At 36.5% G+C, this 16,029-nt stretch overlaps 1 protein-coding gene across 2 annotated transcripts in view; it reads right to left on the reverse strand.

Annotated features, from left to right (window-relative positions):
- Positions 1 to 604: 604 nt before the first annotated feature.
- The window catches only part of ANTXR2 (ANTXR cell adhesion molecule 2), a 175,218-nt gene continuing 159,793 nt past the window's right edge, over positions 605 to 16,029 (reverse strand). For both annotated transcript variants that reach the window (XM_069594457.1, XM_069594458.1), the window contains one exon: positions 605 to 2,522. In XM_069594457.1, the coding sequence (XP_069450558.1) occupies positions 2,484 to 2,522 (39 nt within the window). In that variant the 3' untranslated portion in view covers positions 605 to 2,483. The remainder of the gene's footprint in view (positions 2,523 to 16,029) is intronic.

The following is a 16,029-nucleotide window of genomic DNA, read 5'->3' on the forward strand; positions in this document are numbered from 1 at the left end:
AAAAGTGTCATAGAAATGCCATATGATACTAGACGAATTCAAAGGAACTACCAAAGAAGCAGACTTAGCCTCTGCATGTAACCTTGATGCTCTTCAATACCATTTAGGGGTGTGCACTGATCAGAAGGGCTTCCCTGATAGTTCAGTAGTAAAGAATCCACCTGCCAATGCAGGACGCATGGGTTCAATCCCTGGGTCTGGAAGATCCCCTGGAGAAGAAAACGACAACCCACTCCAGTATTCTGGCCTGGGAAATCCCATAGACAGGGGACCCTGATGGACTACAGTCCATGAGGTCCCAAGAGTTGGACATGACTTAGTGACTAAACAACAACTGATCAGAAATGAAATGCCTAATTAAGAAAACAGCATCTGCCCCAGATGCAAATGTAGAACAATGGTCTACAAGAACTCAATGGGGATGTGTGTGGTTTCCAAGTTACACTTGCACACATGGATAATTACTACCAACACTATCATTTGTGAGCATAACAGACATTTTGGAACTGGATACAATTCTGTCCCTGCAACTAGCCAAGACAATTCAATATTCAACCAAACAAAGCTTGAGTGTATGTGGGCTTAAAGAAAATGGTAGCCGAAGCACAGGTAATATTTTATTTATGAATATGGAGACACATGACTTTGGATCCAGCCAGCCAGTGACATAAATAAACTTGAGCAAAAGATTCAAGCTAGAGGATATATATGTATGTCTATATATAAACATTTGTGTGTCTGAGTAAGGCTTCTTGAAACAGTGCCACAAATCTGAACACCAACCATCAGAATCACTCCCATCCTTTGAAATTTCCATTAAGAGCACAATGGGGGTAATTATACTGGGATGCTCCAAATCGCTGTTTCCATCTTGTGCACTCACATGCCCGCCAAACATGAAATGTTCGCCTTCTCCCTTCCAACATGATGGTTGTTGAACTTATTTTTAGTGTCATTTGATAAGCCTTTGTGCTCGCAGAGAGACATCCCACTGACCCAGCCACTGGTCATTGTCTATACCAGTTCACATCAAAGCAGGCGCGCTTTGTCAGGTTTCCAGTCGAATATCCATTTCGCATCTGAAGTACAGTATCGAAAGTGACTAGATCATTTGAGCTTTTTCTTGCTGCCTCCTCCCTCCCCCACAGTCTTTCTGCTCACGCTAACATAATTTGGCATCGTCGACGTGACACGATGGTGGTTTTTCTAAAAAAAAAATTATAATACAGACATTTTCGATGTTTCGAGGTGGTCGACCCTCCTGATATTTTCATTTATAATTTGATGAGAGGAGGTCTTTTTTATTTTTCTCAACTGAATCACAACCAAGGTAGAGCGCCCCTCAAAAATCCAAGAAATATGCATACAGTAATAGGTCATTCAATGTCAAAAGGCATAAAAAAGATGAGCAAAATCTTCACAGGCTGCTGCTTGCTGTTGCCTTTAATTATATTAATTAAACTTTGAAATTTTCATGCAAGGAGAGTTGCTGGCTTGTGACGCTGAAGAGCCCTTGGAGACCTGGAGGAAGAAAAAAACCCTGAGCGGAAGCTTTGTGGTTACTGCTTCCTTTAAATTAAAAGCAAAACAAACTCCTAGGTATGCTTACAGATATTAATGCCTTATGCACTACTAAGCCCTCAACATAGCAAGAGGGTTCAATCGACCCATCACAGGGACAAGTTCTCATATCATGAGTCCATTAAACTTCACTCAAGATCTCTGGTTAGAGGCTGTCTTCCTGTGGAATAATGCACTATTAATTTTCTTCTTTTCCCAAGTGCATAATGAAAGGAAGGTGTCTTCAGAAACTAAAGGGCAAAATCTTGCTTGCTACCAATACCTTGAGGCATCCTGTCTACACTTTGTCATGCGTGTGCACTTTTCAGTGTTAGAATGACAAGATTTTCCAGTCAGAAGCTTCCCGGAAGGCACATTGCGGTCGGGGGACTTGGAAGGCTTTCGTGACCTGACATAGCTATAAGGCAATAGACTCCAATATTTGCTGAGCCTGGTGGGAGATTTCGCACTCTGCCTTTGGCTAACAATCTTGCCATGTAAACACACAAGTGCCATGTTTCCATGTAAAACACTCCTTTCTCCATTCAGGATCCACCACGGCCACTTGGTTTTTTCCTCTCTATTTTGACATCATCTTCACACTTTTGTTTTCACTTTTTCCTCTTCTACACATTCAAGCAGACTTTCTTGTATAAACCACAGCATCTCCATTAATGTTCCTCTTTATTTCCAATGTCCTGAATCATGAGTTACCATTGAGTTTCATCAACTCCCATGTAGATGGCAGAACAAGTATTTGAAAATGTTTGGTGCAAGCAAAGCAGAAGGCAGAGAAAACATTTCCTGACTGAGAGGAATAAAGCTGCTCTTCCAAAAACTTCTGAAATGCACTTTTTTCATTTGGTTGGAAAGCGGCGCTGTGAACGTGTGCCATCTTCGTACCTCTTGGCCTTCTTTTCCTTTTACTGAGATGGAACTCGAGAGAAGTTTATGCACCGGCCCTAGGAAAGAAACAAATACTTATTGAAATGCTGAAATAATTATTTAAAAAGCCTGAGAACACCTAGTTTTTCTACTATGATAAAACAAACAATTATCCAAGGTAAGGTCAACATTAAGATGAAAGATGGTCATAATTTTTTTTTCCCCCTGGGTCAAAGCATGATGGTTTATTCAGATCTTTACCATAGCAAGTTCACCTACACAATGGCATGATAGAATTAGAGTGGGGGAAAAAAAAACAACAACTATGAGAAATAGAACTTTGGTATTGTTATTTAAAGAATAGTATTACTATCCTAGCAATAAAAACATCAAAGCTACAAACTCATATTTTCTATGATGAAATAAAAGTATCCCTTTATGCAAGCTGGTGCTTTTAAAGCTGATATAAAATTGGTGCTTCGAAAATTTATACATGTGGCGCGTATATAAGAGATGGAGAATAAGAAGTCAGGGAGAAAGGGAGAGATGCCATTTCTTTGTGATTCCATTTTATAATAGGCTTTCACAAGAGACTTATTAGCATTCTTGTCCACTACTCTCAACCATTTCTCACAACTGCATACTACCGTTACATGGTCTCTACACATAGTGACTCTCTTTGCACTCCACATTTCCAAAGAGAGTCTGCATTCCAGTTCCTTAGCACTTCAATAAAGCTTATAGAGAAACGTTGTTTCATATGTAACTATAAATAATCCAAGAATTAGTTGAAACTAAATTTCCAGTTAGTAATAAAAGATCCCCTTCTTCCCCTCCTTGGTGGGACAGTGCCGATGTCTTGTACTGTCTAAATCATATCCAAATTCCTTAGTCCAAAGCTACCACACTGCTTTCTACTTCAGGGTTCAGATCATCATCTTATGGAGATTGTCCTATTTCTCTTAATATCTGCTCTCTAACTTCATATTTTAGACTGTCTTTTCATTTCCCTCTAAATGTGAAAATACATTTATTTCAGGTGTACAACTTTTGTACATGGTATATTGAAAAGGAAACAAGATTTTGGTCTGTTTTCCTCTCAAAAATCACTGTACAACAAGTTGGCAATTTCAGAAATTAATGAAGAAATATCGAAGCAAGGTAGTCTACATTTGCTCTTGCCTATGGTTTTTCCAGTGGTCATGTGTGGATGTGAGAGCTGGACTGTGAAGAAGGCTGAGCACCAAAGAATTGGTGCTTTTGAACTGTGGTGTTGGGACCCTTGAGAGTCCCTTGGACTGCAAGGAGATCCAACCAATCCATTCTGAAGGAGATCAGCCCTGGGTGTTCTTTGGAAGGAATGATGCTAAAGCTGAAACTCCAGTACTTTGGCCACCTCATGAGAAGAGTTGACTCATTAGAAAAGGGAGGGATTATGGGGAGGAGGAAAAGGGGACGACAGAGGATGAGATGGCTGGATGGCATCACCGACTCGATGGACGTGAGTTTGAGTGAACTCTGGGAGTTGGTGATGGACAGGGAGGCCTGGCGTGCTGCGATTCATGGGGTCGCAAAGAGTCGGACGCGACTGAGCGACTGAATTGAACTGAACTGAAGAGGCAAATATTCATCAAATTACCTGCCTTCTAAATAATTTTGGAGGTAATGTTATTACTACAATTGTCGATTTTATTCCTTACTTTGTGCCTAATGTCTACAGATAATATCTGTGCAAAAAGACGTGGGAGAAAATCATGGAGAAGACTACTTTAGAATGAGATCAAAATTCCTTGATAATGAAATGATCACAGGTCATGTACTTAGACTGTATTTTTGTATTATCTAGAACCTTCAAACAAGATTTTCAGAGTGAATATTAAGGGAAAAGATGCTTTTCTCCAGATTAGCTACATTTGGCATCAAGTGCCAAGAAAAGCATTTTTAAATGTTATTTTCATGCTATGTCCCCTTTGAAAAAAATTTTTCCAGGGCGGTAGGAAGGAAAATGACATAATTAATAAATATTTGGGCAAAGCAGGAAATCAGTAATTCTGAGCCATGACAGTATAAATAGTATAAATACATACAATGAGAAATAGATTTTAACTGTGCATATTAAAACAATGATATATATTAAAAATATTATTTTCTGGCAGTTTTCCAAAACCAAACAAAAGGAAACATATGAGGAATGGCATTCAGAGAGCAAAGATACAAATTAATGACATCTTTTCTTGTGTATTTATTAAACCAAAAATGTAAACGTTTTCTCTCTTCTATATCACTTTGAAAAGGAAGTTATCATGAATTTCTACTTTTATTTGCATTTCATCACTAGTTAACTAGATTTAGGTATAAAGTTCTTTCTCTGAACATTTCTATTCTACAAATCAGATTAACCTTAGTGATGCTGATTCATTTATTTTAAGCAACTGGAGGGTTTAAACAGAGAAATTCACAGTACACTTGAATTTTCAAAATCATGTTATCATCTAAACTATTCCAGACTAAATTATTTTCTATTTCATTTGGTGTGGTTTAATTAAAGACCTAAAAACTAAAATGAAGAAAGCCCTATTGATTTTCACCCTGAGGTCCTTACTCCAACCTTGGGATTAAGTACTGATCATCAGTCCATTGATTTAAGTACCTCAAAACCCTGGTAAATACCATATATACCCTGGATTTTATCACACACTTTGATAAAAACAACCAAATACCTCTTATTCTAATCATGGACTCAGTGTTTTTTACTTTTATCAAGATCTGATCATGTTTTAATTTATAGGAATTCAGAAGTTGGTAACTTAGAGGAGTTTTGTTCATAAGTTACTTCCTCTGTTTAAGCCTTCCTCAGCTCACCCAGTCATGTGGCTCTTTCCCCGAAATTGCATCTCTATAATGGCCAAACCACATTGCACTATAATTGCTTGCTCCAAGACCAAAAGAAAAGGTAGTGCTCAAATCTGAGTGCTCCAAAGCTTGAATATGTATCCCAGTTCTGTTATTTATTAACTGTGGGATCATGAGCAACTTATGGTTTCTTCATCAATAAAACAGGAATTAAAAACTGAATGTTTATAAAGACTATTAAATCTGTTAATATATATCTATAAAGCACTCAGAATAGTACCTGGCATTTAAAAAACAGTTACTATCCATCTCCTGTCTATGATGTTATTGCACAATGTCTAACATAGAACAGACATGTAATAAATACTTGCTTAGAAACAATTGGACAGATGGATGGTGTATTAAAAAAAGAATACCTCTACTTAGGGATGAGAAGACCTTGAAAATGGGAAGACAGAAAAAGTAAGAATTTGAGAGAGGAAAAACAAATGGATTACAAAGGAGAAAAATACAACAGTGAAAAGGAGAGAAGATAATATGGAAAAACATAGAGTAGTTCTAAAAAGAAAAGACAGATAAAGATTAATCAAGAAATAAAGAAACTATTGACCAAAGGAAATTTTTATTTAGTATTCCATCAGTTATCTTACTCCCAGGAGATTATTTCATGCTAGCTACTCCCATTCACTTACCAGAACATTCTAAAATCAAGGCAACATACACTGGCTGCAAGTGGCTGTAATTAAGTCTGTGGGCCTTCAGATACTACTCAATACTAAGCTTACAAAACCTGTCAATATCATGCTAATTACATTTAAGGTCAAGAATGTTTGGGCTGCCATTGATATCATGGCAAAGCAAGCACTCTAGGCCAGAACACTGCAGAGCAATTTTTGTTCACAGGAAATGGGATATGACAGGGCTTATAGGTCTGCTATATCCTCATGCTTACAATGCCTATACAATAAAGGTTTGTTACCAAGGTAACAAGGGAAGCAATATAAAATAGCTTGAGCAAATGACTCATCACTGAATGGTTCAGAATGGAAAATATTAGTAGTAGAGAGCGATTCTTTTCCTGAGACTATTTCACTTAGTGTGCACGTGTGTGTTCAGTCTCTCAGTCGTGTGCGACTGTTTGCGACTCTATAGACTGCAGCCTGGCAGGCTCCTCTGTTTGTGGAATTTTCCAGGAAAGAATACTGGAGTGGGTTGCCATTTCCACCTCCAGGGATCTTCCTGACCCAAGGACTGAACATGCATCTCCTGCATTGCGGGCAGATTCTTTACTGGTAAGCCACCAGGGAAGCCCCCCTATTTCACTGTAATTATAAACAATCAAGCTCTGAAAATTTTTTTAAAAGTTAGTTGAACTAACCTAAATATACAGAAATATACATACATAATTTTAATACTTTATTCTCTAAATAGAGGTTAATACTAGTACCAGGTAAAGGACTATAGACTCTCTAAAATAAACCACTAGAAGTGTAATATGCTAAAATAAATGAGCGCAAGGTTTCTGCTAGTGAGAGTTAAAATAGATATGGCTTCCTAAGGTGGCTCAGTGGTAAAGAATCTGCCTGCCAATGCAAGAGACGCAAGAGATGAGAGTTTAATCCCTGGGTCAGGAAGATCCTCTGGAGTAGGAAATGGCAACCCACTCCAGTATTCTTGCCTGGAAAATTTCACGGACAAAGGAGCTACAATTCATGGGGCTGCAGAGTCGGACACAACTGAGCATGCATGCAATATTATATTTACGCTATATTTTACAAAAGAATAAAAGAAGCTTGAATTCAGGTGACACAGTGTTTAGAGAATAATATATAATAACATGTAATATTGTATTATGCATGCATGCTAAGTTGCTTCAGCTGTGCCTGACTTTGAGACGCTACGGACCCCACCAGGCTCCTCTCCAGACAAGAGTACTGGAGTGGGTTGCCATGCCCTGTCCTTCTCCAGGGGATCGTCCTGACCCAGGGATTGAACCTGGGTCTCTTGCATTGCAGGTAGAAAAAAACAAAAAACTTTAGTTTTCTCTATATTTCCAAATTTTTATTGAATATTTAAAAAATAATTTTCCTGATTAAAATCATGCTCTAATCATGCATCTAAATAATGGGTGAAAACAAAGTATACTGTTGTTGTGATGATTTAGGTAATACCATATTATTTATTAAATTAGTCAATCACTACAACCAATCTGAATTTTGTACCATGCTTTGTAAATCACTAGTTCATAAGTTTCAATAGTAACAACATATAGTCAATATGAAATGGAATTAAAATAGTATCCTTAGGACTACATTTGTTCAAAAATGAACTATGAATATATTCTATTCTTTTGCTTTGGGAATATAGAATTCTTTGGATGCAATGAAATAATTGTTAAATTTATTCATTTTGCATAGATTAGGAGCAAAACTACTTAAACATTTTAAAAAATTAAGGCTAGGTAGAACAAATAGAATAACTACTGACTTTAGATTATAGCCAAATACATTTAAAGTACATTAATTTCAAAACTATGATAATTCAAATAATGACTGGCCAGGTCATAATTTACCTTCTTAATATGTTAAACAATCAATGAGGCAAATAAACTATAAACAATATTGTTATTGGCATATTTACCAACTTAAGTTGTAGAATATTAGAAAGGCATTTATATATTAATAATTGAAACCATGGTATTATGATCTGGGAATGACATTTTATTTACCTAATAAAAATTATGGCTTAAAATGAATAAAACTGCCTCACTTTGAATGTAAAGCTGTTTTATGCAACTTTATATTGAGCACATTACCCAATTAGTGAGCTTCTGTGGCAAGAGAACTCATGCACTGGTAGTGAAAGCATAAATTGGCAAAAATTATATAGTAAGCCACATGTGTAATAAGCCTTTAAAAGCTTATATTCTTAGACTCAGTAATTTCATGTTGGGAATTCAGCCCAGTAAAGTATCTAGACAAAGATTTCAAAATGTTTACCATTGCGTTTTTATAATATGAAAAATATAACAGTTATTTTATATTTATTTCTATCAGAGAAAATTAAATTATGATTCATCTATCATATATGTAGCCATTAAAATAGAAAAATTTTTAAATATTTAAAGATGTAGGGAAATAATAAGTGAAAAAATTCCAATTTGTATATATATATATATTTATTATTGGGCTTCCCTTGTAGGAAATGGCAACCTACTCCAGTATTCTTGCCTGGAGAATCCCATGGACGGAGGAGCCTGGGGGACTACAGTCCATGGGGTTGCAAAGAGTCGGACACGACTGAGCCACTTAACTAACTAACTAACTTGTAGCTCAGTTAGTAAAGAATCTGCCTGCAAGGCAGGAGACCTGGGTTTGATTCCTGGGTTGGGAAGATCCCCTGGAGAAGGAAATGGCAACCCACTCCAGTATCCTTGTCTGGAAAATCTCATGGACAAAGAAGCTTGGTGGGCTGCAGTCCATGGGGTCGCAAAGAGTCGGGCATGACTGAGTGACTAACACTTACTTACTTACTATAGTTATTATTATGCAGTGTGTATGTCTGGCGGGCTTCCCTAGTGGTTCAGATGGTAAAGAATCTGCCTGCAGTGCAGGAGACCCAGGTCAGGAAGATCCCCTGGAGAAGGGAACAGCTACCAATTCCAGTATTCTTGCCTGGAGAATTACATGGACAGAAGAGTCTGGAGGGCCCATGTAGTCCATGGGCCACAAAGAGTCAGACACAACTGAGCAACTAACAACGTATGTCTAAAGAGTAAAAGACAAGACTAACAGACTGCACCAAACATACTATGAGGAGTGGAATTGCATGATTTCTTATATTCTATTTTATATCTTTTCTGTATATTTATACATTTGATAGTTAAAAAAAACAGTTTTCAAAGAGTAAATTCAATCAGCAAAAATGTGACCTTTTCTAACGATCTATATTTATGTTTCTAAAAATCAGCCCAGGAACACACTGTCTGCTCTCAGGAATCACCATCATCTACCATCTATGCCAAAGTTCTTCAGCATTCATGTTCCCATAGGTCACCTCATTTACTTGCCTCAAGGTTGTCTTTTACAGTCAATATTCTGATGAACTCATGTGAGTGTAGTTCTACTCAAGAGGGTATGAGTATGGCAGAAGATGATGATTAGTATTTTCATTTTTATGGTATACAATACTAAGAGTTTCCATAAAAGGCCTGTTCAAGCATTTGTCCAGGTCACAATCAGCAATCTAACTTCTTTAAATGTTTGTATGTGTGTGCGTGTTCACACTCATGAGTGTGTACATGTGCACACATAGCCTACCTCAAACCCTATGCATACGGGACTTGATTACCTTTAAATGAAAATATAAGATAAAACTTTCATACAACATCAAACTTTCCAATAACATGCATAGTATCTAGGGCATATGTAGGCACGTGTGCTCTGTCAAGCAGTTGTGTCCAACTCTTTTGTGACCCTGGGGACTGTAGCTTGCCAGGCTCCTCTGTCTATGGGATTCCCCAGGCAAGAACACCAGAGTGGGTTGCCATCTCCTCCTCCAGGGTCTCTTCCCGACCGAGGGATCAAATCTATGTCTCCTGTGTCTCCTCCATTGGCAGGCAGATTCTTTATCACTGAGGCACAAAGAAGCACGGGGTGTGGGTGTGTGTGTGGGTGTGTGTGTGTGTGTGTGTGTATCTCCACTCAATCAACAACATAGAATATGTATACTTCAGGCACTCATCAATAATAATTTTGGAATCCTTCCTCCCCAGATCTGTGGGCAAAACTATCTTTGAAAGTGAGGTTCTATATGAACTGCTAGCCACTGATTTCTCTAGGTCAGTTTTCTCACACTGTAGTCTATGATGTCCTATGGGTTCTGAAAGAGCCACTACAGCTGGAATAGTGCACAAGAATGGAGGAAACAGACACACACTCTCCTAATTCAAATCAAGAAGCTGTACTCTTATCTATGCTTTCAAATTGCAATTCAGATAAGATTTTGTTTTTGCTTAAACTAAAATTATAGTTTGATAACTATTATTCAAGCTATTCATACCTATGTAAAACCACATCACCAATAAACTATCAATATACCTGGACTTGGTATCTTTACTTCTCTTTAGAAATATAATGCCTTCCTAAATAAATTTATGACAACATTAAAGCATTATACCTACAACATTTGGTCATATCAAGACCCCATATGAACTTTGATCATATATAGAGAATTTCACATTTTGGAAAATTGCTATTGAGGAGGATGATATTAAGGGATCAATTTTTGGAGTTTAGAGCTAGGTTGGAAAAAGCCTGTCATTTCTGGTAAGCTCATGCATTTCCCTTGTAATGCCAACTGTATAACTCAGCCTTTCTCTTTGTGCCTTGACTTCCAAAAGCTCAGACTTACATCATGTTCTAAGGCATTGCTATTCTTAGTGTATATTTTCTGGTATAGCTAAAACTTTGGCCCATGATTATTGCTCTATTTTTATCCTTAAGTTTTATTATACATTTTCCTCAATATTTCTTTTGAAAGAAATTAAGTGGATTAGGTATAAGTAATTGTAAACTAATATATTTCTCTCTTAATTCACAACTTTCTTAATTATGAACACTCCACACTTCTCTAAACCTTTAAAACCCTCCAACAAATATATTACACCTCAACCTCTATCTTACACAAAAGACCAAACCTTGTCTAATTCCCTTCTTTGTTGCCTTTTCTTATTCTAGTATGACTTATTGAAGTACCATGGAGATAGCTGATGTCAATTTAATCTTAACTAATATGAATTTGAAGCTTAAACATGCAAACATGTTGAAACTATACTATTCCATAAAATTCCAAAAGTTCTTTACAAAAATAAATCTCCTAGGTCTAAAGACTAAATGCTTAACTTCCTTTTCTTTGATTGCTAGGAAAAATAAGCGCAATATGATGCTTTATAAACTTTAAACATACTTCTATGCCAATTCATCTCTTAGAGCTCAGGTCTGTGCAGAGGCTTTACTCTGTTACTCAATTTTCCCTCAGTATAACAAGGAACAGAATGTACCACGGATATATTACAAACAGGCATATCACTTAACTCCACTTAGGTGATTTTCAGGAAACCCCAAGAATCTATTAGAGTAAGAAGTTTATTGACATTTCATCATTGGCAATGCCTTCTCTTGGGTCACATAATAAGTAGGAGTAGAAACTTGAGACTTAAAATAAAAATGTCCAGTGTTGTTACTGTTCTTCAGCTAATGAAACCAGGGGATTAAAACTAGACAACAGTAGGAACCAATATATTTACTCTTGGTTAAGTGCATAGACCCCAACTCTGTTGCAATATTTGAAAATTGATTTTGCCAATCCATTGTTACTGTGACCAGAGTAGCATTAACCAGAGCAAGTGCTACAATTTCCCATCTCTTGAACATTAAAATTCTGCTGGCATTAACACCTGCAAGTGCCTTTACTAGCTATCTGCACAGGATATATTTCACTGTTATAACCGTTATAGTATTTGCTCACCTCATAAATATCCATTGACAAGCTGAAGCATACAACTGCACTTTAGTTTAGACTTTTCAAACACAGATAGCTGATTTATTTATATCTGTACTTCAAAAAAGACTTTACTAAACCTTCATGCTTTGTGCAACAGTGAACAGTGACTCAAATTTAAAATTGTGTACAAAGCAGAGATACACAAGGAAACAGACCCAAGACAACTGAAGAGGTCTAGGAAATCACAAATGTCAGGAAAGAATGTTGACTTGAGAACATAATAGGCTCTTTGAGTCAAAATTTCCTGTAGCAACAGGAGGTACAGAGTAAGGAAGGGGCACCTAGTATTCTCTCTCTCTCTCTGTCGAAATGTCAGAACTTCCTGAGAGGTTTATTTCATTTTTTTAGTAAAAGAGCAAGTTAGTGAAGCTTACATATCTAATACTAATAGTTATAATAAGACTACATTCAACTATCAGGTATATATATATATATATATATATACTCACTATATATGTATATAAAAACATGTACATATATATGCTATAGACACACATACTGAGAAAAATATATATACACATAGTTAAGTGTTAATTGCTCAGTTGTGTCTGACTCTTTGTGACCCCATGGAGTGTAGCCTGTTAGGCTCCTCTGTCCAAGGGATTCATTCTCCAGGCAGGAATACTGGAGTGGGTTGCCATTTCCTTCTCCAATATATATACAAATGTATATGTATAAAATGGATACATAATTATATATGTAAATATATTATTTATATATTGTGATATATATTATATATAAGAATCTGTGTTATCCTCTTTAAAATCTGTGTTATCCTGCTTTTAAAAAAAACTGAAATATACTGAGCCAAAATATAAGTTCCATATACTTTTGTTCTAACAGAAGCCCAACCTATACCACACGTTCCATTTACAGTGGAAACAACAAACCATATAGAGATTCAGTTAATGTCATGAAGGGAAGTATTGAGTTTGCCTGATGAATTCACCTTTCAGGTTTTTTCTCTTCATTCTGTTATGGCACCTGCAAACTTTTAGTGACTCTACATGTACTGGTAACATTTAATTTGCAAATATCTCTGTCTCTTTATTTTTCTGAGATTCAGGCATATAGCTGACAGTTAATGAAACAACTCATTTGTACCTCATAACAGTAAGACACGAAGCTAAAGTAGCCTTCACTAAATGCAAGGCAGACCCCTACCAAAAGCTGGGGACATAGCAGGAAACCTGAGAGAGACCCCTACATAGTACATAACATTTTCCTTGAAAGCAAAGCAATCAAGTGAAAGCTAGGGAGAAAAACAGGAGGGGAGTGAAATAATTACCTTTTCAAAGACACACAGGGCCTTCCCTAAGAAAAAGGAAGCAGCCCTTGAAGGTTTGGGGAATGGGAAGAGGAAGGAGAAAAACAGCCCTGAGGGACTCAGGACATTCTTGATCCACATGGCAATAACCTGTTGAAACCTGGAAGAGGAGAACTGAGATCCCTCCAAAATTCATGGGGCCTTCTGACAGTGTAGGGAATATGGCCAATCAAAGGATGTAGGGCAAGGAATCAACATGGAAATGGGTCTTTCAGTACAGAAAGTGATAATTGGTGGGGATAGGGGAGGTGTGGTCCTGGATGCTGGAGAGCAAAGAGAACTCTCCAACAACAAGGAAGCTCACAGGTGGGTGGTAAAGGAGAGAGACAGAGATAGATACGAGATTGGGGTGGGGTGGGGTGGAAGGAGAGCTCTACTAAAGGAAAATCCTTGATCCTGCCCTCAAATGTCTGGAAGCCAGTAGTACACTAAATCTAAGATGGCAATATACTGAGACCAGCTCAACCTTAAATCAGCAACATGACAGAGAACTGTATACATGTTTCCAGAGGTAAATATCATCTAGGTTAGTTTTTATTTTTTAATGGCAGTGTCCAGCATAAAATCACAAATTATGGTATTCACAAGGAAATAGGACAATATGACCTGAAAGCAACAGAAAATACAGTTAATACAGGCAAATCTATACTTAAGAGACAAGGACTTTAAAATATGTATGATAAATTATTATTAATAAAATTTCTAATGAGAAAGATGGATAGCATGCATAAAAATATGGTGTAATTCAGCAGAAATACACAAACTCTCCATAAGAGCAAAATGGAAAAACTAAAAATAACTAAGTAGTAGCAGATATAAAGAATGTTTTTGATTCATGTAAAAGCAGGCTAAAATAACAGAAGAAAAATGCATTGAACTTGAAGGTAAGAGAATATAAATTGTTCAAATTGAAAAAAAAAAGAGAAAAAAATAACTAAAGAGACTCTGAGACCATTGGGACAATATCTAATGGTCTGTCACATGAGTAATTGGTGTCTCAGAAGACAGAAGAAGGAATGGGGCAGAAAAATTTGAAACAAAAATAATGGCTAAGAATTTCCTAGATTTGATGAAAGGCATAAACCTACATATCGAAGAAACTCACTGATCTTCAGGCAGGATAAATACATAGGAAACCTTACCAGAGAATATATAATGAAACTTATGAAAATCAAAGAATATTATAATAGTATACCCCTCTCTGCCCCTCATCATTCCAGCCAAAGATAGTCTATATAGAGAAAACATTTGTAAGCACAACAACTAACCTTTTATCAGAAACAATGGAAAATATAAGACAGCAGAATTCTCTCAAATGCTAAATGGGAAGGAAAAAAGTCAACCTGAGGAAGGTAAGCAAAATAAAGACATTTTAAGACAAGCAAAACCTGACATAATTTATCTACAATAGACTGCAACAACCACAGTGTTAAATGAATTTCTTGAAACTGAAACAAAAGACACTAGATGGAAGCCTGGATGTGCAGGAAGAAACAAAGAGAAACAGGAGTAAGTATGTGCATAAATGCAAAATATAAATATATAAAAAATAAAAATTTTATGATACTATTGATTACTTACAGAAAATATAAGAACATATTATTGAATTCATAACATCTGTAGAAGTACAATATATGATAATAAGAACACATAGAAATAGAAGTTAATAAATGAAAGTTAGGCCATGGCAATGTTTATATATTACTTTAAATTTGTATATAATTATTAGATTATAGATTAAGAAAAGTTCTCTCTAGAGCAACCACTGAAAAATACCACAGAGGTATACCTTAATATATTACATAAAATATATTAATCCAAAAGAGGTCAGAAAAGAGAAACAGAGGAATAAAGAATGGATAGGACAAATACAAATGAAATGCAGTAGATGCAAGAACTGAAAATAAATGGAAACCAATGAACTGGATACATAATCACATTTACAAAACAACTATTTCAGGTGACTTAACACAGCATTTTCTTTGTGTATCTACTACAGAGAATAATTTAAGAATAAACAGACCAACAAAAAATGTTTTATTTCATTCACTAGTCTTAATTTTGTTAATGCTACTTTATTATTAATTTGTAGCTAATGTATATTATAGCACAGGGCAGGTAAGTATTTAAATATTGGTAAGGCCAAGGTTTTTAATATAAGAGAAAAGAGGTACAAGTATGAATTCGAAAATATTTAGTAAGAGCCTTTAATTCCAAATTAGAAGCAATTCCACTACTGGGCATACACACCGAGGAAACCAGAATTGAAAGAGACACATGTACCCCAATGTTCATCGCAGCACTGTTTATAATAGCCAGGACATGGAAACAACCTAGATGTCCATCAGCAGATGAATGGATAAGAAAGCTGTGGTACATATACACAATGGAGTATTACTCAGCTGTTAAAAAGAATACATTTGAGTCAGTTCTGATGAGATGGATGAAACTGGAGCCGATTATACAGAGTGAAGTAAGCCAGAAAGAAAAACACCAATACATTATACTAACACATATATATGGAATTTAGAAAGATGGCAATGATGACCCTGTATGCAAGACAGCAAAAAAGACACAGATGTGTATAGCGGACTTTTAGACTCAGAGGGAGAGGGAGAGGGTGGGATGATTTGGGAGAATGGCATTGAAACATGTATACTATCATGTAAGAATCGAATCGCCAATCTATGTCTGATGCAGGATACAGCATGCTTGGGGCTGGTGCATGGGGATGACCCAGAGGGATATTATGGGGAGGGAGGTGGGAGGGGGGTTCATGTTTGGGAACGCATGTACACCCGTGGTGGATTCATATCAATGTATGGCAAAACCAATACAGT

Source organism: Ovis canadensis, chromosome 6, assembly GCF_042477335.2.
Source record: "Ovis canadensis isolate MfBH-ARS-UI-01 breed Bighorn chromosome 6, ARS-UI_OviCan_v2, whole genome shotgun sequence".
NCBI classification, from domain to species: Eukaryota; Metazoa; Chordata; class Mammalia; order Artiodactyla; family Bovidae; genus Ovis; species Ovis canadensis.